This window comes from Plecotus auritus, assembly GCF_963455305.1.
Source record: "Plecotus auritus genome assembly, chromosome: 8".
In the NCBI taxonomy this organism is placed as follows: domain Eukaryota; kingdom Metazoa; phylum Chordata; class Mammalia; order Chiroptera; family Vespertilionidae; genus Plecotus; species Plecotus auritus.
In genome coordinates, this window is record NC_137782.1 from 142,727,990 (window position 1) to 142,752,621 (window position 24,632).

The window sequence follows — 24,632 nt, forward strand, 5'->3', positions numbered from 1 at the left end:
ATTAGCAATAACATGGATGGATGTTAAGAGTATTATGCTATGTGAATAAATCAGAAGGAAAAAGACAAGAACTGGATAATTTCACTCATATGTGAGATATAAAAAAAAAGAAATAAACCCAAAACAAACTCCGATATAGACAATAGAAGGGTGGTTACCAAAGGGAAAAAGGGGAGGCAGGAATGGAGCGGGTAAAGGGGGTCTAATACATAGTGATGGAACGAGCCTAGACTTGGTAGTGAGCACACAATGTACTATACAGATACTGTGTTATAAAGTGTACACCTGAAATTTGCTATTAACCAGTTACCCCAATAACTAAAAATATAAAAATTAGTTCATCATACTATTTTTTGAACTCCGTGAAAAATACTATTTTAAGATAATTTTAGATACATATCACTTCTATTCACAATTAAAATAAAATTTGACTGAAGGAAGTTTATAAAATTGTTTCATTGCATTACAGCCATAAATAAAGCTTGGATGCCATATGCTAATTTAAGGATGGGTATCTACATATTGCTTTAACATATGGGTGTAATTCCACAGATACCTACAAAATAAGATATGCTTTGTGAGTAGATTTCAGTCTCCTCTTTTGTAAATGAATGCCTATTATATAACTTGGCTGTGCAGACTCTGGCAAGAATAATGTTTCCATCAAAGACAGATTTATGTGGTAGGCCAATAAACCCCAACGTGGGCAATTTTGAGATTGCAAAAGGAAAAAGACAAAGAAATTTAGGGTGAAAACAATTTTAGGGCAAGAAGTATTGAAGTATTGATCTCCATTTTTTTCTGCCCTCCCCCCCTGTCCTTTTTATTGCATTTATTGGGGTGACACTGGTTAACAAAATTATACAGGTTTCAGGTGCACAATTCTACAACACATCATCCATACACTGTATTGTGTGCTCACCACCCCAAGTCACTAAAAATAAGCATAATTCAAACCTTTTGAGAAACTTGATTCCAAACTGTTTCTCATAAAAATCTCTATACTGGGGGAGCTAATCATGGCAAACCACATGGATAATGTTTATTTCTAGACATCTAATTGAGCATAGTTGTAAATGTGCTATCAAAATACCCTCACATGTAAAATACTAGTAAGCAGCTAAACTCAACAGTCCCCCACCCTCCCAGCTCCACAGTCAGGACAATTCTGGTTGGCTCCTACAGCAGTGATGGGGACTGTCCTGCCAATGCACATAAGATAGGTGCCCATGGACAACATCACTGCCAAACAGACCGATCCTTTGAAGTTCCTCATGGCACTGCCACCCTCACACTGCCTGTATCTGCCATTTTAATTCTCTCACTCACTCTAAGTTGTCTCTTAGCTCACTTTCCTGTTAGCTGTCATTAGTCATATCTGCAGATGATGGATTAGTCATGTGCTTTTCAGGGTCTTATTATTCTGTTTGGGTAAATGGTGAGTTGGCACTTGCTGTCTAGGGAAATAAAAAAGATGCTGAATTAATGAGCAAGGTTAATTTGAATTCTCAAGAGTGGCTCAACAAACCAGGCTGCTTTGAACAGAAATCTGCAACTCAGATATTCTGACCTTTTAAATGCCATCAAAAGTGTAATGTAAGTATACTTTACTTCTGCTACAGTAGCATAAATCAGAAAAACTGGCTTAATTAGTTTTGTTTGCAGTAGCTGAGTTATTAAAAAATACAAGTCCTTGAGAGCAGTTGGTGTTGCCATCTGGCCCACCCCTTCGCTGCTGCTCTCTTTCCCTTCTGTTTCTTGCCGTCCAGAAGCTGACATCTCTCCAGACATACGCCATTTGGGCTGTTATTACAAGTGGATGTGTGAGGACAGGACTAAGGTCAGTCCATCTTCACAAAAAAACATTTACCTAGAAGGAATGTGGCCTCGGAGTGGGGAGAGTCTATGTGGAAAGAAACAAGTAGCAAGGTTGTTGGCCTCTCAGGCAAGGGGCAAGAATACTTCTAATAATGCATCTGAGTAGTTGTCCATCAGCTGTGAACTGTGCACCCCAAATGGCCTAATCACAGGTTCCCAGATTCAAGCTCCTAAATCACCAGGTCTTCTAAGCCATAGTCTATTGACGCTCTTCTTGTCCCACTCTCATCATTTCAGGTCTCTGGTTCTCTGGAATTTCCAACAGGAAAGGGTAAAGGATGGTTCTGTATTCCACTTAGATTTTTATTAAACACTAGAGGCCCGGTACACGAATTCGTAGAGTATTTTACAGATTGAAGTTCTATGATTCTGTGACTTCTTGAACTAAATACAACTAGTGTCCTCTTTCTATTTGTTAGTATTAAAGTCTAGTCTCAGTTAACTAAACTAATAAAATATACACACACACACGTAAATATTTACCACTAATTGTTGTTTTTTCCTACTGATAAGAAAGCACACACCATGTTCCAAGTGCAATTCATGCTTCTAAGCATTTTTGAACCAATTAGCAATTATGGACACTCAGGAAGCTATAGTTACGCACAACCCAGCTCAGTGATTTCCCCTGAAATCCAAAGAACCCCTGCAGTTTGGAAGAAAGATGAGAAGACCTTTCAGTTTCCTTTGCAATCTAGGCTAGAAGACAACATTCTCCGTTTAAAGTAAGGATAAATATACCTGACTAGAAAAGCCAACTCAGGAAGCATCAGAGAACACCTTTGACTTCTTGGTCATCGAAAGTGCACCGAAACATTTATCCCTCAACGGTAGCAGCAGGCATAAATATTGCTATTAATGTTTTGTTTGTAAGAATTTAAAACGGAAGAATTCATAGTACTTTTTGTAGCTGAAAATAAGTGAAAGAGGTTTTTAAAGGTCATTCAATATCTTCAATTTATTTCATGTTCTATTAAACACTACATAGTGTGTGTGTGTAAGAAAGCTTGAATAATTAAAACACTCTTTTGAGCAATCACCAAACCGAACCTTTGTGCCTGACATTTTTGTCTCGTAGAAAAGCCTTCAGAAGGCCTAAATAACTGAGGATATGAAAAACACTTAATAACTGTTATTCCTGAAGTTGTTATCTTGTAAGTGACTGTGTGCCTGGTTTCACTCCAGGCATATGACCAGGTCCCATGACCTGCTGTACCCTTCCATAATGATTCAGGTACAGAAGCCCTGCTCTGTAATACATAACTCTCTGTTACGTGAAAACTGTAAATGATTCAACCAGATGTGAATAACCCAGTTACTGCCTTTTATCTCAGGGAGGACAAACTGGTATTACCTTTATAAGGACGGTAACGCAACCTGCTGTTTCTCTGCCACTTTCCCTTTTCTAAATCCCTCAATGCCACTGCCTGGATGTGGCTTAAGGATCCTCTTTCTCAGAAAGAGCAGCCATTCTTCCTACTGGAGGCTCCTGAAGGGCGCTCTCAAGAGGAGGTGATTATGTCAGGCACCGCAGTAACCTGAACCTCACTGTTTCGCAGATTAGACAGAGACACTTCTAACTTACAGCTGAGATTTCTTATCTTTATTCTCAAGTGTCCCATGGTCTATTCTTGAGATGGAATCTCCAGTTTCCTAGAATTCTTGCAATTCAGCCTATTTCAGAACTTGATATTATTCTCAGTATTTCCCAGAGTCAAATTCAAAATAAATTTTTTTCTTGAGTGTGCACAAATGCTTGTCCTAAATATTATGTATTGAAGTACTATTAAGAGCAACCTGGTTGAGTCAGAGTACCTAAGAAGCAAACATTTCTGAGTTTGTCTAGAAAGATCTCAGTTCTCTGAAGCATAGTCAAGACCCCAAAAATAAGCAAAAATGAACCTTAGAAAGCCAAAATAATTACAAATGCATGGCACATGGGCCAGGCACTAAAGCTCATGCACTTCATTCATATAAGGACACTTCAAGACCCTTCACTCTTATTTTAAACAGTTCTCATCAGTGTGGTTTTTCACACTCCTGAGGTATGACCAGCCATTAGCAACAGCAGAACAGAGTTTAGAAACAACAATGAGAAAATGAGTTAAGTCAGGCCAGCTGAGGACAGCAAGGAATACCGCTAACAGTAGACTGGTACTTGAAGTGACTTAAAATCTATTATTTTAAAATAGACATGGTGGGAGGAGAGAATAACCACCTGGGGCCATTTAATGTAGGAACTCATAGCTCTATCTAGCATAGGAAGCCCTGGGGTCTCTAAGCATTAGAAGTGCCTAAAATCTGAGACTGTTCAGAGCCTAAGGTCATAAATTTCAGTCGGAAAGACATCATCAAGCATACACTGACCCAAATGGTGATACACAAGTACAACCTTACCCTTTTTTTTTTAACTTCAGCAAAATATGGCTTCACACTCTTATTTCTGACCAACGGAGTTTGAGATCCCTACACCAACGCATCCAGAATAATCTATCATTACTATGAGTGAATGCATAACCTTATAGCAAATCACTGTATCGGCATTCATTTGACACTTGTAAAGTTATCTCATGAAGTAGAATACTTGCCCTAACTTTTCATTTCCCCCATGCTTCGTTCTAAATTCTTTCTATTAAAAGATAAATGCATCAATAATCTTAATTCAATAATCTTATTTTTTCTACTGTATCTTCTGGAAAGTTGCAATAAATAGGAAAATGCAAATATCTAATTGAGTTCAGTTGGATCTAAATGACACAACCATAATCAGCTGAAAGGGAGCAGTAACTAGCTTAGTGGCTGGATGCATTTGGGCATTTGTTTGACTAAAGTGGTCGGCAAACTCATTAGTCAACAGGGCCAAATATCAACAGTACAACAATTGAAATTTCTTTTTGAGAGCCAAATTTTTTAAACTTAAACTTCTTCTAACGCCACTTCTTCAAAATAGACTGGCCCAGGCCGTGGTATTTTGTGGAAGAGCCACACTCAAGGGGCCAAAGAGCCGCATGTGGTTCATGAGCCACAGTTTGCCGACCACTGGAACAGTCAGCTGAATGTTTGACATTGTTCAGATTCAATATTAAAGTTAATAAAATATACATGTACACACACATATACATAACAGATTATAGATAGAGAAAAACTCCTTTGCAGAAAGATGAAAAAAAAAATCCCCTAGATTTAAAGAACGTGTCTAGTTTTGTGCTATTATTACAGTGGAGTTGAAAACCTGACATTCTACTAGAAAATTCCTTTCCAAGCCATCTGGGCTTTCCAGTAATAGTTTGCCTCTCAGATATAGTTTAAGAAATTTCAAAATATGCCCAATAGTAAGTTTTTATGTCATTAAATAAAAATGTAATCTAATACATTCTTATAAATGCAATGTGCACACACAAGTATGGTACAATAATTGATTCTATTTTTCAAAACTTCTTAAGTTGACGTCCTATCAAAGTGGATATAAGGCTACCAAATTACCGTATTGAAGTTTGAAGATCAAAAACTATTATCTAGTTTTTTAACCATTTCCATCTCAGCTCACACAATAGAAATATAATCAGAGATCCTCAATTAAATTAGTTCTGATATACTGTAACCATGGAAATTTTTCTCCCAAGAGATATTCAATTTCTGTTGTCCAAATTCATTCATAAGGAATGCTATGGCTTTTTCTAAGCAAGATATAAGATTAATGAGAGCAATTATTCATGCTATATTGCAGTACTATTTAATTTACAGATGACCTTGCTTCAGAAAATCCTGCTGGGCTTCTCCACACACAGGATCTTACCCGTCCATAAACAAGGCCATTATGTGTTATCAGCATTTTTGTCCACTCATTAATAACCTCAACAGAGAATAAGGAGCAGTCCTAAGACCCAGGGTAAAACCTATAAACTGGGAAACATGCACTCACATTGCAGACGCTGTGTGACCTACATACACCATTGGTATCCACCAGAAATGGGTTAAAAACTCACATTCTCCCTTTTCCATCTGGATGCAAAGGCTTTAAAAAGTAATCTTGAACTATCCATGTACCAGGGTTTCCCAAAATTAGCCTAATAATTCCACCCACCAAAAACTCAAATTTTTAAAGCATAGCCCCCCAAAGTGCGTTATAATATAGCCTTGCTCTGGGTCGAGAGGGGTGAAGCCTTACAGTACCTGCTGGGGTCAGTCCTTCTCAGTCCTGGCGTTCATTTCAGCAAAAAAGGGAAAAGCTTACTTTCTTCTCCCCAGGAGGCTTGGGTGTTTGAGAGCTTCACCCACACCAACCCATCTTAAAAAGCCTGGGGCAACAGGTTTCACCTGAGGAGCTCATTTTGCATCGTGCCCAGACCCAGTGCCAGACCAATTCAATCTGCATTTGAGTGTGGGGCCCAGGTACAGGTATTTTTTCACAGCTACCACAGTGATTTTAATCTGCAGCCAGACTGGAAAAAACGGCTCCAAAGCAGTGATTCTGGATCAGAGGCAATTCTGCTCACTCCCTGGGAACATTTGGCCGGGTCTGGGGACATTTTAGTCAGTCACACCTGGGGGTGGTTCATGATTACAGCCCAGGATGCTGCTAAATCTCCTAAAACACACAAAACGACCCCCTCAAAACAAAGATTTCCATGGTCCCAAATATGACCAGTGCTGCTGCTGAGAAACTCCTGCTCTAGAGAAAGAGTTAGTGGGAGAAACAGCATGCTCTTTCTATCTCTAGAGATCCTCCCAGGAGAGAGGAAAAGAGGCGGTAAGAAGCTTTCAGGAGGAAGACTTTCAACCCTGACACTCTGTCCTGCAAGGCCAAATGCAGTTCTGAACGGACCTTGTCCAAGATAAGTGAGTAATACCCTGTGTGTGCGCTCATTGGTTAGGTGATGTAGAAGGAGGGTATGAAGCTATTGTTCACTGGACCCTGCCTTCAAATGTCAAATGAATGAGAACTGAGCAATGCTTTCAGAAGAAAGATCAACAATAAAATAAGGAGTAATGTTTCTTCTATGAATTTTTTCTCAGTTGCTGATAACCAGAAATATGTGCTTCTAGAATTAAAATAAAATTCTTGTTATTATTTTTTGACTGGATTCATAATGTCCCATGGGTGGACTACTTGTAAAGAAAGGCCTGATGATCAGAATCATGCCTGTCTGGAAGGTTAACAATAAGACAGAGCTATTGCTGCTGAAAGAACCTGAATCATCCATGGCATCCATGACCTGAGCTAAAAAGTTTTCTGTTAAAAAGAAAAGATCTGCCAGCTGATATCTGGAAGCAAAAGCCCTTGGGTCTCCTTGTGAAAGGGAACACTTTCACCTAAAAAAAGTTTAATCCAACCTTGGATTTCAATGGAATCAGGTAAATGAATCCCCCATTCTCCAGGAGGCTATCAGTTTGTGTACATTTATAGCTAGAAGTGGCTATTCATACTTACTTAATTTACAAATCTAGAATACAGCAAGTAACTTGAATGAATAGACAAATGCCTTAATGTCTAGATGTGATAAGTGTTGAATCTGCTTCCTCTTTGCAAATGGAACTCTCTACAAATTGAAAACAAATAGTTGAATAATAACTTCTAAACAAGGAAATGCATTCATGAGCATTTTGTTCCATTTGCAGATTTTTCCCCCTGTGGCTTTTTTCTTTTTTTTTTTTGGTCTTTGCTTTTGAATCAGCTACTAATTGAAAAGTGGCTAGACAGCCTTAGATATTTTTAAGAGAAAACTGCCTAAAATTTGTCTTTGCATCCAGTTGGAAATTAAGCCAACTGTTTTAACCAAAGGAAACTCTTGGAGGTCAAGTTCATCTACTAATTAATCCAGTCAGTAGCTTGCCACTGAAGGCACAAGAAGACTGAAAGAAGCTCAAGGCACAGTCAACTAAAGCAGCAATTGTTTTCACTAATGTTCCCTCCGTGTACATATTGTGTCTTCTTGGAGGGATGTATATCCTTACAAGTAGGACAATATCCCACCATCTCTGTTTCATTCTGCCATATAATGCAGACACTTCCACCTACTCTCACCTCCTTTCTGTTCCTATAAAAGCATGCAAGTGCTCATCCAAAACACTCGGATCTCACACCAACTGCAACAGAATGATTCTGTAAGTGACTTGGCAAATCTGCAATTTGAGATTAAACTTGCTACTGGTTCCTATCTGTTTATAAACCAATGACTCAAGCAACGTGTGTGGTGATTTGTAAGTATAAAAGATCATGTCTTACCATCCATATCAAAAATTAATTTGTAACAGCAGGATAAATACAAGCTGCCAGTGCCCACGTTTATAGGCTGATGATCCATGAACATTGTGCTACTTCATTTTCCAATTAATTACTGAACTAAAAACATAATGCAAATGTGCTACAAATACACCTTGGTGAGGACATCAACTGTCAAAAGATCTGTCACTTTAAAATGAGAAAAGAAGTAAACCCAAAAAAAAATTAAGTATAGTGGCATTCTAAATGACGCATCAAATTTTTAACTAAATAAAATGGCTACATTTTAAAAATCATTTGCCTGACCCACGATATTTATCTGAATCCAAGCAACAATAAGACATGATGTAATGTCATCCTTACCTAAAGACACACCTTACTTTAGGCCAGGCATCGTTTAAAAGTCACACCTAAACTTTTCTTGTACGCTAAATCATACATTGATTAAACTCAATGAGTTCTTTACTTTAAAAGTCATTTTGTAGAGAGAATTGTTGTGTAAGTTAACCACCTGCCCCTAAGTAATTTTTTTTTGTTCAACATACACTTTCCTTAAAATAGTGCACACCATTTACTTCTCATGTTCATCAAAAAGTAATCAAGAAATGGAAAAGTCATTAACGTCACCTTCCTGTTAACACATTACCCCCTAAAGACAAGCTTCCTGTCAATGACCTATCTTTGGTAGTAGCACAACTGAAATATCTTTCTTGATGACTTTCATCCCTGTGAGAGCTGTGCAGCCAAGGCTGCCCTCAGCATCGGGGCAGCATCTCTGCCTCTCCTGGAAAGAGTGAGTGACGTGCAGTGAACTTAAAAGCCCCCATCAGCCAGGAGGCCTCTACACAACAGGAGAATTGGCTTCTCCCTGTCTCCATCTCCCAACACAAACAACCAATCATTCTACCTTTCCCACCCTTTCTAGTTCCATGTGTGCTTAAGAGAACATTGGATGCATTGGAAGCCAAGCTTTAGGAGTCGATTTTCAGCACTACCAGAAAAGGATTAGGATGAAATGGAATCCAACAGGCAAATCCCCAAGTACAATATTGAAAATTTACCCCATTGTGTCGCTGCTAGAATTGGAAGCCACCACTGCTCAAAGCTGACTGCAGCTGACTCCTGAGCAGCTTTCAAATAGAGTGAGAAACCTCAGATATTTTGAATGAAAAGAGCCCACAGTTCATAAAACCAATCATTTTAGTTCCAACTCAACCAACCATAGGTAACATAAAAGGATGGTAAGGGGTTTTTCATTTTATTTTTAAAAAAATTATTGTTTTCCCCCTCTCGAGTTCAAGGTGGTTTCAGAACCAAGATGCAGAAAATTAAACCTCTTCCAACCATTTACAAACTTGGGTTTAGAGTATGTAGTGCATACTATGCTGTGGAAAGCAAAGGAGTGTCCAAACACATCTGCACATTTTTTTAAAGGAACATTTAGACAACCGAAAAATATTTCTCATGTTAAAGTCAAAGAGCATGCTATTTAGAATTCGTTTCAGGGAGTTTGGTTGGGAGGATTGGAGAAGGAAATCATTTGATACATTTTAGATGCAAAGTAAAGTCACACATTCATGCTAAGGCCCCCAATACCATAAAAAAAATCTTCAAGGTCAAGTAAGGCATATTTATAGGCATTCAGGCAACCCAGCATCAAGCCTGTTTAGGGACACCGTATTTCCTTTTTAATGATATTGGTTTTCATAACAAACTAGTAGCCCTGTGCACGAATCCGTGCGCCCGTAGCTCTCTTATGGGGCCTGGCTGCTCCGTGCCCACTGCCCAGAGGCTCTCCGCGGCCCAGAGGCCCATCTACGGCCAGGCATGGAACACTTGCCTCGTCGCCGCAGCGATCCGCCAGGCCACTCACTCTGCCCACTCTCAGCGGCTGCCCTTCCCGGCCCCCCACCCCCGGGACTGGGGTACTCCGGCGGGGCTGAGAGGACTGGGCACCACCATCTTTTGGCTATGGGCACCGCCATCTTTGTGATGGAGTGATGGTTAATTTGCATATTACCCTTTTATTAGGATAATCTCTCTATATATAAAAAGCCAGCAACCAGAATGCCATAACGACCGGTCACTATGACATCCACTGTGGCCAGCGAACCTGCCGATGAGGGGTAGGGCTGCCAGCCAACCTCCCACAGTCCTTCCCCCTGCGGGCCCCACCCCCCATCAGCCCACCCCACCCCATAAGCCTGCAGCCCCTCCCCCCAGTCAGCTCCGCCCCCAATCAGGGCAGGGCCGGCTGGCCAACCACCCATGGCCCCTCCCCCAGGCTGCTGGCCTCCATCAGCCCCCCCCACACACACCCCATTTGGAGGCAGGGGCAGCTAGCCCACCGCCCACAGCCCCTCCTCATGACCGCCCTGCCCCCAATCGGCCCCCCGACCTCAATCAGGGACAGGCCCAATGACCAATGACCAATCACCCAGCTGGCCCGGCCCTGATAGGGCTCCGATCGGGGTGGGGCCAGCCAGCCAACCTCCTGCCGTCTCCTCTAGACAGACCTGGTTCCAATCCACCCCGATTGGGGCCGGGCCGGCAGGACCCCACCTGTGCATGAATTCCTGCACTGGGCCTCTAGTTTATTATAATTGGATTAGAAAACCTTTTGGTCTCCTGTTCCACCAGTGAGCCCCAGCAGGAGACTGCACACAACTAGGAAAACGCTCAAGTTCATGATGGAAAAATCTTAAGACTGGGTCTGGTTTCATCTTCAGTTCCCATAAATCTCACCCCGACTACTCAGGGCCCCCTGGAATTATTGTTCCTCTCCGTCCTCTAGCCCCTCCTCTTCTTCTCCAAGCTTACTTGACTGATAACTGTATAAACTAAAACCAATCGAGGGGATGAAGCACACATCATGAATTAGGGCAAATATTTGCTCCTCCCCCAACCCACCCCCTGGCCAGCACCTGCACTTTCTAATCTGTCTGGACCGCCCTTTATCATTCAGATCTCTCTACAGAGCTGCCGGGCCAAAGCAATCCCCAGCACGTACTGACCCACCGTTCATGCCACTGTAGACATTCCGGTGATGGGGCGACACTTCCTCTTGGGCCTGTCTTCGGAGGGTGCCCTCCCTGCTGCCTCCGCCACCTCCTCCACCCATGTGTTTGTGGTCAGGGCTCCCCGCGTAATGCTGTTTGAGGTGCTCCGGGCTGGTGCCCCTGGCCCTGGGGAGGTGCTCCAGGCTCCCACCGAGGGCGTGTTTCTGCAGGTGCTCTGGGCTCCCCCCGCTGTGCCTGGCGTGCTCGGGGCTGCCCCCCGCTCTGTGCTTCTGGAAGTGTTCGGGGCTCCCACTCAGCACGTGCTTGGGCAGCATCTCAGGGCTGCTGCCTGGGTGCGGGTGCCTTTGCTGTTCAGGGCTGCCCTTGCACAGGGGTTTGTGGTGCTCGGGGCTGGGTCCTTTGAGTGCTTTGGGGTGATCTGGGGTCCCGGAGGCCCTGGGTTTCTGTAGGTGCTCTGGGCTGGTGCTCCTGTGCTTGGCGTGCTCGGGGCTGCCCTCCGCCCGCGGCTTCTGCAGGTGCTCGGGGCTGCCGCCGCTGGCGTGCTGCTTGTGGTGGTCAGGGCTGTCGGTGCTGCCTGCGCTGGAGGTGCTGCTGCCGTCGCCCACGTCCCGCACGTAGGGTGCGGTGGAGGTGGTGAGCTGGCACAGGCTGGCCTGGCTGTCAATGGAGCAGCGGCTGCCCGCGCAGCCCGCGCCCTTCTCCTCGTCCAGCAGCACACAGAGCTCCTTGAGCTCCATGTTCTCCTTCAGCACCTCCTCCTGCTTCACCTCCAGCTCCTTCAGCTTCTGCAGGTATAAGGCCACTTCCTTGTGCATCACCCCGGCCGTGAAGCGGCCCAGTCTCTGCCACTCCCGGGACACCCTCTTGCCTTTCTGCCGGTCGTCATCCAGGAAGCAGCAGAGGTCCCGCAGTTCCTGGTTGTCCTCCTGCAGTTTCTGGTTGATATCCTGGAAAGACAGAGACAACCACTCAGGAACCTGCGCATGAGGCTGCATCTGGCTTAGACTCAGGAGAGGCAGCCTAGAACTGGCCAGTTCTTCCTACTGTTACCAGAGGAGGGGAGGGGAGAGGAAGCGTCAGGTTTGTAACTATCCGTAAAAATAAAAATAATAGGTATTGGTTGTGCTCCCTGCCTACTGCTTTCCGTGTATTATCCCGTCTAATTTTCACCAAAACACTTAGGGATAATGATTATTACTGTTCTTTTACAGAGAAAACACCAGACCTCACAAAATTTGTCTTGTCCAAGGTCATCCATTCAGTATTAGGGAGCAGCTTTTAATTAACAGGGAATCAATAAAAAAATAAAATAAATTTTCAAAAACCGCTCTCCTGTCCCACCTTCAAGGAAGAAAGATGGCTGCTCCTGACTTGTGAAATGCTTAAAAGGCCTTCCATCTCACAAACAAGCACTGCCTGGGCTTTCCGTCCATGGCATGGGATTCCCAGCCCCGATTCCCCCGCCAGAGGGAACAGCACAATTGCCCTCTGGGGGCACTTCAGTCCTGCAAATCCAACCAGCCACTGGCCACATCGCCTACACATCTCCCAGGCACCGCACATGAAACACAGCAATGCTGAGCTCATGTTCAAACTGCCCTCCCCAAATAGCACCTCTTGGCAAATGCCACCTCCACTCATCCTGTTGTTCTTCATAAGAACCTGTTGCTGTGCTGGTGCCTCCTTCTCCCTTGCCTTCCACTTCTGAGCTAAAGGAGTCTTCTGAAATCTAGCTCCAAAATGTATCTCATCTCATCACTCCTGTGCTTAAAACCCTTAATAGCTTCTCACTGCCCTTAGAATAAAGGGCAAAATCTTTCAAGTCTCATGAGGCCCCCAGTCGTCTGGGCCTGCCTACTTCTCGAACATGAATGGTGAGTCATTGATTCATTCATAAATATTTAGTAAGCACCTATTATGTGCCAGACACCAGTCCAGCTGGTGTGCAGCAAGACCCTGACATCCTACAGCTTTCATTCTAATGGGAAAGACTAGCAAAAAGCAAATACAGAACATAATGTCCTATAGAGAAAAAAAAATTAAAGCAGATTAAAGAATACCTTTAAAAAAAAGAAGAAGAAGAAGGCACCTCTGCAAAGATGGAAAACATTTCAGCAAAGGCCTGAGTGAAATGAAGGAGCAAACATTTGAGAGATGATCCCAGGCAAAGAAAATATCTAGTATATAAGCCCTGAGACAAATGTGGCTCCAGCTGCAGCGAGGCTAGTGTGACACAATGAGGGGCGAAAGGAGGGCAAGGTGGGAAAGAGGTCTGAGAGGTATCAGGGCCAGGTAACGCAGGGCCTCCTCACCCACAGGAAGGACTCAGAATTGGTGAGCAGAGGATAGAGGAATGACATGATAGGATTCAATTTGTAAAGAATCACAGTTTTGTGTGAACCATAGATTGGCTGGAGGAGAAGGGGGAGGCAGGTAGAAGAGAGGGAGATAGGATAAGATGGAAGCCCAGAGACCAGCTAGGAGGCTACTAGGCTAGTCCAGATAGAAGATGATGGTGGCTTTGACACATGGTAGCAGTGGAGAAGGTGAGATCATCCCCTTCCCATCATGCACTGAGCCCCACCAACATGCCCTGTTTCTGGACCTCAAGGGACAAGCCCTTCCCCTCCTTCACTTGGAATGCTTTCCCCCAGCCTTTTACACAACCTTTAGGTCTTACTTTGTTACTTCCCCACAGAGGCTGTCCCTGACCTACCCCCTATGCTCTACCATTATCCCTTAGACTTTGCCTCCGTTGCACTTATTACAATTTGTAATCATATATGGTTGAGTGACACATGGTTGAGTGTGGCTATTAGTCATGTCTTCATCTTCATCAAACTGGTCATGAGAGTGGAGACCTCCCCCGGCCCTGCACCATCTATTCTGTTCACCTCTGTGCATCCAACACCCCCACTGTAGATACCTGAAACCCAGGAATTTAAATATTAATTGAGAAGTCCCCAGGTATGCTCCAATCACACATACAGTATAAATGGGGTAACAGTTTCTTAAAGCACCATGGTTTGGTGGGGGTGCGACAGGGGTGGCTACCTAAGACTTCCCCTGCTTTACAAAGCCTGAAAACATCTGGCCTTGTGACTCTGTCATCTAATCCAGAACTAGAGGTACTCAGAGTGGGGCCTTAACTCTCTTAAATTCAGATTGATTCTAACACTTCCCTGCTACTGACTTAAAAAATAAACTAGAAAACATCTGTCAACCATGCCCTGCGCCTCCAAAGATGATGTTCAAGGCCTGAGAAATAAGAGGATCTGTGCAGCTTAGTGTTCAACTCCACTGCCAACTCTTGGCATCATCATCACCTGTTTCCTTGTCTCTAACACCCATCCATTCCTTTGCTTCTCAATGCCACTTCCTGGAATTTCCAAAAGATTCTCACCTGGCCTCCCTGTCTTGGTCTGCCTCTGCCCCTTGGTCTTCCCCATTCCCACACCTACTCCAGTCCAAGCTGTCTTTGGCCAGACTGATGTCCAAAAACACTCCCTGCAGGTTATGTCTCTCTTGCATATGAACCCTTTTATAACCCTGCACATCACCTCCCCTTTGCCAGAGAAAATGAATGAACTCTTGGCCACCTTTAACTTCCTCTAGGTCCGCTTATTCTGAACCCTGATTTTGTCTAGTTTTCCAACTAGAAAATATGATCCTCTCCCTTATAAGAACTTATAAAAGGAGAAATTCCTCTAAGAAGACTCCCCCAACCCTAGAAGGACACCTGGAGTACAGCAGCACCAGGACTGAATGAATGAATGAATGAATGAATGAATGAATTTTCCCACTCTCTGCTTACTGCCTATAAGATACACTAGCTAGAGGACTCACTGGGCATCTTTTTTTTTTTAAGTAGATATCTTAGCTTCTGGAGGCCAGAGTTCATCCCAATGTCCTTTTTTGCATATTTGACACATCTGGCAGGGTGCTTTGCACAGAGTGAACACTTAATATGTGTTTATGGACTAACCAACCCTTTAAAGCCCTAGGCCTGTGTTCAACAGGATACAGCTCTAGCTACTGCCATGTTGGTAGTAGTAACAGAATAAATTATCCCTTGACACTGATGCTTTCAGGGAAATCAGAAGCTGTGGACATTCTGAGAAAATAATACTAAACAAAATTAACCTTTCTAAGCTTCAAAAACGATTCCACACTTAGTTCAATCCTGGCATTTCATAGAAAGTTCAAGTCATGTTCTTCCTGTAACTAAATTTCCATCTGAAAATACTTCCCTCTGACTATCCTACAACTATTTCTGATTTCTCCAGAACTAGGAAGTAAATAGGACTTGTACTACTGCAGGCTTCAAGGAGTTAATGCCCTTTCCAAATGGGGTGAAACAAATACTTGTCAGAGTTCCAGTCGGGGGAGAAAAGGATGGGTATTGGCCCATTCACTTTCCTTCAGCACAGCTCCTTCTTCCTATTGTTAGTTTTCCGGAGAAGAGTATTTACTCTTCAATGCTGAGCTACTTCCTTTGCCTTCTGATGGACAGTAAGCAACCAGCTTGATAACAACCTTGTGAGCCAGCGTCTTCAAATCTGCCACATTAAGACTTGAGCTTTCTTTTTCAAAACACGAAGTGTTCTTGTAACATTGCCACGTGCCACCAGACATTATCCCTCTTGTTTAAAATGGACTTTTAAAAGATTAAACCATCTTATAGCACACAACCCAAAATTTTATTCATAAGACTCTCTAGTAATGTATCTGTGGTTAAAGGAGAATCGTTTTGCTATTTTTCATCATTGCAGGATGGGAAATCAGTGTTTTGGGGAGCAAGGGGGGAAATTAATGTGCTGCCAAGATCCAGTTCCCCCAAACCCAGCCCCACTTCCTAAAATCCCAGGTCATAGCAGCTTGAGTGTTGGTACAAGGTCAGCAATGAACAAACGTGCTTCTCAGAAATACAGTTCCTTATAACATCAGAACCCTAATCTCTTTCCTCCACCCATTCCAGTAGCACATATTCTAACCAGGGAATGCCAACCAGCCAAAGAAAAGAAAGTCAGCCTATGTTGAACATTTATATCAGTATGACCTTGAGAAAGCTATTTAACCTCGCTGGCATTTCCTTGCCTATGTATCAGTATCCCCAATTAGCAGATGAGAATACTGAGGCTCAAAGAGGTTAACAGTTTGCCCAAGCTACCCAGATTGCAGACTCCAAATCCTTTGTCTTTCCACTGCCCCATATGCACTGCCTCCCAAATGTTTAAATACAAACAAGTCAGCCAGTGACTGGACAGAGTCACGGGCCCCTCAAAGAAAAAGAACCGATGCCCCCATCTCCCTACGTCTACTGCTACAGTACACTGAGCAGCCTTGAAAATAGATAGATCCAATTTCAAAGACAGCTCACAAAGGGCATAAAAAAGAAAAAGTGTTATGGCCTTAATTACCCTAAATTTAATCCTTACTTGAGAATCCCCAACATCAAAGGCAAAAAAAAAAAAAAAAAAAAAATCTTCCTTCCAGAAGTATTCAGCCAACTGCATTAATAGATCACTTTGGTGTCCAGGGAAGCTCTGAGCCAAGATGATGAAGAGAAGGGAGATGATTGGCCTCTCAGCAGGGTCTAAAACAGCCTCTTGAGAGGTGGGTTAGAGGTCTTGCAGATACCACCTTGCAGCTGTTCAGGGATGATAGGAAGAAAGAGTAGCGGCTATGTCAGAAAGTAACCAGACCCCGTCATTTTTTAACTTGAAAAGGAGGTGGGCTGGGAAGTCTTTTAATGCCAGGTCACAAAGCTAGGCCACCAGGAGACCTCCCTACTTGGGGTGTGACCACTTTTAACTGGACTAATAAGTATTTTTCTGAATGAGGCTAGAGGAATAAAGACCACCCCCCACCACCACCACCACCATCACCACCATGCACACAGTGATCACACATACACAGTCAATCCACACAAGTTAAAAGAACTTTCAAGTATTTCTGAGCTATTATGTCAATGTGCCATATTATTAATTGACTAATAAATTTAAAACTCTTCCAAGTCACATTAAGTTCAAACCCTGGAAGAAGATTAAATTGGTGGGTTCCAAGTTACATTATAGTTCAAATCCTGGAAGAAGATTAAATTGGAGGGTTATAAATCATACTTTTTCTTTTTCAACTTTGCCTAAGAAACTGAGATCCTGGAGATGTGTTCTCTCCTGGCGAAAATAATTACCATTTTTTGTAGTCAAGTCCATTGTTAAATCTTCCCCTACTTTATCAGAACTTATTGTCACAATCCCCTAGGAAATGGTTATTTTTTAAAATAATTTTTATTTTTCAATCACCAGTTGAGATACAATACAATATTAGTTTCAGGTGTACCCCCAGTGATTAGACATTATATAACTTACTAAGTGATCATCCCAATAAATCTTATAGCCATCTGACACCATACATAGTGGTTAGATTATGGACTATATTCCCTATGCTGTACTTTATATCCCCATGATTCTTCTGTTACTACCAATTTGTACTTCTTAATCCCCTCACCTTTTTCACCCATTGCCCCAACACCCCTCCTTTCTGGCAACTGTCAGAATGTTCACTCTATTTATGAGTCTGTTTCTGTTCTGCTTGTTTGTTTATTTTGTTTTTTTTTTAGATTCAATTGTTGATAGATATGTATTTATTGCCATTTTGTTGTTCATATTTTTTAAATCTTTTTCTTATCTTCTTCTTCTTAAAGAAAACCCTTTAACTGACATTTCATGTAATACTGGTTTGATGGTGATGAACTCCTTTAGCTTTTTCTTGTCTGGGAAGCTCTTTATATGCCCTTCGATTCTCACTGATAGCTTTGCTGGGTAGAGTAATCTTGGTTATAGGTCCTTGCTTTTTTTTAATTATAAGAATAGTTTATTGACTTTTAAAATATATATACTGGAGAAAGTAAGAGAGCGAGAGAGAGAGAGACAGACAGACAGACAAATGATGAGAATCATTGGTCAGCCGCCTCCTGCACACCAAACACTAGAGTTTGAGCCAGAAACAATGGCATGTGCCCTGACCAGGAATTGAACCATGACCTCCTGATTCATAGGTCAATGCTCAAATATTGAGCCATGCCAGCCAGGTAGGTTTATTAATTTTTAGAGAGTGAAGAAGGGAGCAGGAGAGAAACATAGATACAAGAGTGCAACATTGTATGGGTCCTTACTTTTCATCACTTTGAATATTTCTTGCCAAACTCTTCTGGCCTGCAAAGTTTCAGTTGAGAAGTCAGCTGACAGTCTTATGGGAGCTCCCTTGTAGATAAGTAACTACTATTCTTTTGCTGCTTTTAAGATTCTCCCTCTGTGTTTAATATTTTGCATTTTAATTATGATGTATTTGGTGTGAGCCTCCTTAGATTCATCTTATTTGGGATTCTCTGTGCTTCCTGGACTTGAATGTCTACTTCCTTCACCAGATTGGGGAAGTTTACCGTCACTATTTTTTTAAATAGGTTTTCAATTTCTTGCTCTCTCTCTTCTCCTTCCAGCACCCCCATGAAGCTAATATTAGAATCCTTGAAGTTGTCCCAAAGGCTCTTTACACTATCCTCATTTTTTTTTAATTCTTTTTCCTTTTTGCTCTTCTGATTGAGTGTTTTTTGCTTTCTAATATTCCAAATTGTTGTTTTGATTCTTGGCTTCATCTACTCTACTGTTGATTCCCTGTAATTTATTCTTCATTTCAGTTAGTGTATCCTTCATTTCTGATTGGTTCTTTCTTATGGTTTCCATGTACTATTTTATACTGATGAAGTTCTCACTAAGTTCATCTACTCTTCCCCTAAGTTCATTGAGCAGCCTTTCAACTAGTGTTTTGAACTCTGCATCTAGTAGATTATTTATATCCATCTTGTTTAGTTCTCTTTCTGGAGTTTTGTTCTGTTCTTTCATTTGGGACATTTCTTTGCCTCCTTATTTTGGCAGCCTCCCTGTGTTTGTTTCTATGTATTGCGTGGAGTTGCTGTATCTCCCAGGCTTGGTAGAGTGGCCTAATGTAATAGGTATCCTATAGGGTCCTGTGGCACAGCCTCCCCGTTCACCTAACCTGGGCACTCCAGGTGTGCTTCCCCCTTGTGGGCTGTGTCCTGGTACACCCTCCTGTTGTAGTTGAGCCTTGATTACTGTTGGCACATCAATGGGAGGGATTTACCCCCAAGGCCTATCAGCTGCAAGGACTGGCTGCAACCAGCATGGAAGATCAGCAGTGCAGTGGCCCAACCCAAGGAGCAGGAATTACTTTAGAGGGGCTCTGATGCCCACGGAGTTCAACACTTGAGTGTGTCACTTGTGGAGGTGGTTGGGCGGTGCTTGGATGTGGTCTGAAGCTGTCCACCGGGTTCACTGGCTCTGGGGCCTCCCAGAAGGTGCAGGCCAAGGGTAGCCACCACCTGTGTTCTACCTGGGGCCATCTGGTATGAGCTACAAAGTGACTGCAGAAGCCTGCCACTTTTCTGGGTTTGGAGGTGCCCAGGTGAGGCCAAGCTGCAAACCAAGGCTGGCTACCACTTGGCTGACCCTGGGGACACTCAGAGGGCGGTACAGGGCATGCCAAGACCAGATGCTGCATATTTGAGAAATTAAACGAAAATCAGAAGCATGAGCCAAGACAGGCCATTCACATGGAAAAACCACTGGAAACAGCTTGTGTGGGCCCAAAAGGGACAGGGCCTCAGGAAAACACCAGGGCAGGACAAACAATGATAAGTCAGGTTGATGGAGACTCTGATTTGACACCTGCCTGCCAGGTCTGTGGGGGGAGGGCTCAGAAAAGGCACAATGGCCTCTGCCAGCACTTCTATCTGGGAGAGCTGTCCCTCCAGTTCTCGCCCTGATGCCAGACAGTATAGTTACTCCCTGTATGTCCCTCATGCCTTTCCAGCTGCTTCCCCAGTGTTGGAACTCAAAGGGAGTGAATCCAAGTAAATTCATGTTTAGATCCTTTAAGAGAAACTGCCTGGGACTCCAGCAGCCCTCTTTCTCACTCAGCCAAAGTCCCTGCTGCATTTTACAGCCGGAAGTTACGTAGACTCTCTTCCCAGCACTGGAACTCTGGGCTGGGACGTTCTGGTGTGGGGCTGGGACCCCTCGCTACTCTGGGTACCTCTGAAGCTGAGATATGCCTTCCAATTGTTATCCACCACACCTGGGTGTGGGACCAATCTGTTCTGTCTCCACCCCTCCTACTAGTGTCAATGTGGCTTCTTCTTAAAATTCTTAGTTGTAGGACTGCCATTCAGCTAGATTTCAAGTAGTTCTGAATGATGGTTGTTCTGTAGTTTAACTGTATTTTTGATGTCTGGAGATGATTATTGTCATTGCATTTTATTGATGAATAAAATGAGGCTCTGAGAAATTAATTAACCAAACTCACCCTCCTGGCAAATGAGGACTCTAAATACAAACCCACCTCTGAGATGATACTCCCACCACACTAGCCTGTCTAATCTCACAAGAGTCTGGTACTTAATAAATACTCCATTAGTAATGCATTAAGCCAAAGGAAAAAGCCGTGGTATTTTTCTGACTGTGGGACCTTCCTAATGGCACCTACTCTAGGGCCTATATGACAGTCAAGGACCAACTCCACCTGGACTGGGTCCAGCACGCAGGTGAGCACCTGGCATTCTGCTCCTCCCACTCCTCTCAGCGCAGGAATCCCAGAGCTGGGGCGCTGGGACAATGAATAAAGTGTCTACCGCCTGAGAAGTGGGTGGGAGTGGAAAGGGGACAAGAACAGCATGTGCCTGCGGGGATTTGCTCCCTAAGGTCCCTGCAGTGATTGCGTTTGTGTCTGGCTTCCTATAAACAAAAGCAGAACAATGAGAGGAAGGAATACCAGGAGGCACCAGCACAAGCAGTCAGGAGAGGAAACTCGGTCCTTGTGCACGCCCGCAGGGCGGTTCCTGGCCACCGGTGGGTTGCTGGCACATGCAGAGCTCTCCAAGGAGAAAAGAAAGTTGGGGAGGACGGATGTTGTTTTTCGTTTTTCTTTTTCTTTTCTTTTTCCTAGTAGCAAAGCGAGGGGGGGCGGGGGGGCGAGGGGCTGGCTCAAAAAGCAAGCATCACTGACACTTGGGATAACCTTTCAAAACCCTGCGCCTCCCATACTGAGTCCTTTTGCTGCTCCCACCACGGAAGGTTAAATTAAAATAAAACGGGGGGGGGGCAGAACTGGGGGCCTGACAAACTCAGATGACGCCATCCGAATCCGGGGAGAAGGAAGGCAGGGGAACAGGTAGAGAACGTGAAGGCAAAGCTTAAGCTCTTCGGCACCGGTGATACACGCCAGCTCCGAGGGTGGCGCCCGCAGCTTCTCCCAGAACGCCCCGCCAGCCCCTCGCCCCAGCATTGGCACCTTGTCTTCACCCTCCGCCCGCCAGGGAAGTCGTGCGCCAGAACAGCCTTTTCCTATGCCCAATCCCCAAGGGCGAAGGTGCCCTAGACTAGCTCCCTCGCTTGCCTTTTCCCTGCAGGTATGTGTGTAACACAGCACCTAACCTAAAGCATTCCGCCTACCCATCACCTCCTCCCAGCCTCTCAGGCGCCCGCTCCTCCCGCCACAGAGGACCCCAAGAGGGAGCTCGAAGCTGGGCGTCCCAAATGGGGAAGAGCTCGACGCCTCCAAAGTTTGTAAAAGTTTCCTTCCAAAGGGCAGGGATGGGGAACAGGGGGTGCTGACCTGAAGAATGGGGAGGATCACCTGTTGACGGAGGGAGGGAAAGTTAGCCTGGCCCCACCTTCCCGGGGCGCCCCGCTCCCCACTCTGTGGAACCGAGCTTCCCCTCCCCCCTCTCCCCTCCCCGCCCCGCCCCGTGCTCACCTTGAGCCCGCGGATCTCGCCAAGGTGCAGCTGCAGGCGGCGGTTCACCTCGCGGATGAGGTTGCTGTGGTCCAGCATCGCGCTCACCTTCTCGGCCTCGGCGCGCCGCAAGCTGCGGATCAGCTCTTCCTTGCTCCACTGCAGCAGCTCCTCGTCCGACACTTTGGACAGGTCCTCCACGGCCGCGGATGGGCCAGCAGAGGCTGGGGGACAACTTTCCGCCGCCGCCGCTCCGCTTCCGGCCGCCTTCGACATGGTATCCGCGCGGTGGCAGGTGCGAGTGGGTGGAAGAGGCAAAGCGACACCCAAAGGCGCGGGCGCGGCGGGGCCGCCTCCGCCCACACCCTGTGCGCTCCGGCGAGTCAGCGGCACCGCCCGGGAGCCGCTGAGTTGGGGCGACAAGGTTCGCGCTGGGCGGCCATCCTACCTCGCCATCCCTGCGCGCGCGCCCGCGCACCCCCAGGGCCGGGCAGCCTCCCGCGCGCTGCTGCCGAGGCGCGTCCCAACTCCGCGCAAGTCCATGGTGAGGGGCGCTGAGGAGCTGGCGCCGCCGCGGTAGAACCTCTGGGACGGCAGGGTCGCAGAGGAGGGCGCCCCACCCCGGTTCCCCTGACCTCTCCTCCGCCCTAATTCGAGGCTGTCGCCCCCCACACTCTGGCACACACACGCGTGCGCTTGTCTCTCCCTTGCCCAGTTGCAGCCCGCGGCTTCTCTCCTCTCCTAGTCGTGCAAGGGCGCGTCGGACTCCGCGGCACCTCCAGGGCTGCTCTCGGGACGCCGCCGCTGCTGCCCGAAGGCTTGGCGCGGCCGGCAGGCTGCGCTCCTCCAGTCGCCTTTGCTGCGCCCTCCGCCGCTCCTAGGCTGCTAGGGGAAGCCGTGGATTCGCAGAGTGGAGCCGTGGGGGAATGGGGTGGGGGTAGGTTGGGGGTGGTCTGGACCGGCAGGAGGAGGAGCCTGGAACCGGGGCCGTCGCAGCCAGTCGCCCCTCCCGCGCCGGCCTGACGCTGCAGCGGCTCTACAGCATCCCGGGCCCTGGAGGCGCGCCCCCCGCTATCCCGCCTGGGAAGGTCGGGGGCGCGGCTCCTCCTGCGCTGGGACGCGGATGGAAGAGAAAGGGGGCGGGGGGGGGGGGGGCGCGGAGTGCGTCGGGCTTTGGGAGGCTCGCGCGCGCCACCGTGTGGCCAAAGAAGCTCCGTCCGCACACCAGGCAGGGGGAACAGCTGCTGACCAAAATGAGAGAAGCTTGGTATTTGGAGTCATTGGGATTCAGGAAAGATGGGTAGCAGGGCCTGAGGGGTAACCGTCTGTTTGTACTTTGGAGAATGAAAGAAGAGATCGGTGGGGGAAGGAGGGGGTGGGGTGTTTTGGGGAAGGAACGTTTTTTTAAAATCCTCATGCTCTGAAAATGGGAAAGAGAGGCCTCAGGGCACTGCTCCTTAGACACCATCCACCCCCAGGCCTTTGTCTTTTCTAAAAGCCCACTACTTTGCTAAGAAGCTTCAGGGGAAGGAACTGGATCTTTTACATTTTTATGTGAAAAACATCAAAGCCTTAAAGGGGAAAATAAAATACCTTCATCTCCTACTTCCTGAGGCCTGGATTTTAAGGTCAGGTCACTTCCCCTCTGAGCAAAGCATGGTCCCGCAGGAAAGCTGAAATGCCAGCCAAGGAGATTTCCATTTTCCTCTGTGCTGCAGGCTGCCCTTACTCACCACTTCAGCTTATTATGATGGTAATTTCTACTAGGGGGTGCCCTGTGTCCCTGGGTTCTGTCTTTGGGCTAAGAGAGTCCCTTCCACCCTCCCCATTCAACCCTCTTCTGAAGTTGTATGGAATCATCTCTGAGCTGAAAACGTTTCTTGGATTTGGTCTAGTAGGTGAAACTGCAAGGACTCACCCCACGGAGCGTCATGGAACCAGGGTGCAGAGGGAATCATCTCCACCTGGATGCGCATTGAAATTCGAGTCCCTCCACCAGCTAGTCAGTGTGTCCCCTGACAGAGCAGCCACCTGTTAAGAGGTGAACAGTCGGAACTTCTGAGACCTGGTTCCTGGAGAGCAAGGAAAGCTGGTGCTGCCCTCTGACCCAGACAGCCTTCAAGTTCCCCTCCGCCTGACTGAACTTCAGACAGGTTCCTTCCTGGCTCTAGGTCCCTGCTCACCCTATCCTTACAGCACTTACTTTAGAACACCCCTGTAAATTATTCCTCTGCTCCTGAGATGTAGATCTCCCAGCCTCTCACCAGGTTTACCACCCAGGAGGTTACCTCAGAGGACAGGGAAACCATCAAGGAAGACAGGGCCGCTAATCCCAGTCCGTCTGGGAGGGTAGAAGCCTAACTTCTAGGAATGCTGTTTAGCAAACACAGATGGTCTGAACACATTGACCAACGCCTTCTGCTCCCAATGTCCTCCAGTCCTCCAGTACTTTCCCAACAGCTCACCTCAGGGCTTAAGAACCCGCTTGCTTTTTTATGTCAGTACAGTGAAATTCTCTCTCTTTCTCTCTCTCTCCTCCTCCCCCCATTGCAATTGTCTTGAATAAAGTCTTCCTTTCCTGTTTAACTATGTCCAGTGCAGTATTTCTTCGACACCTCCCTTTCTCTCATATACACAAAAGGCTCTCAACACAGTTCCTACGATCACTTTTGGCACAGGGAGGGAAAATATAAGTCAGA

The 24,632-nt window shown here is 45.6% G+C and overlaps 1 protein-coding gene across 6 annotated transcripts in view; it reads right to left on the reverse strand.

The window, feature by feature from the left end:
* Positions 1 to 23,038, reverse strand: part of CCDC85A (coiled-coil domain containing 85A) — a 181,635-nt gene extending 158,597 nt beyond the window's left edge. For all 6 annotated transcript variants that reach the window (XM_080685541.1, XM_080685540.1, XM_080685539.1 and 3 more), the window contains exons 1-2: positions 21,955 to 23,038; positions 11,120 to 12,068 (exon numbers count right to left, since the gene is read on the reverse strand). In XM_080685541.1, coding sequence (XP_080541667.1) covers positions 11,120 to 12,068; positions 21,955 to 22,209 — 1,204 coding nt within the window. In that variant the 5' untranslated portion in view covers positions 22,210 to 23,038. The remainder of the gene's footprint in view (positions 1 to 11,119; positions 12,069 to 21,954) is intronic.
* Positions 23,039 to 24,632: the final 1,594 nt, after the last annotated feature.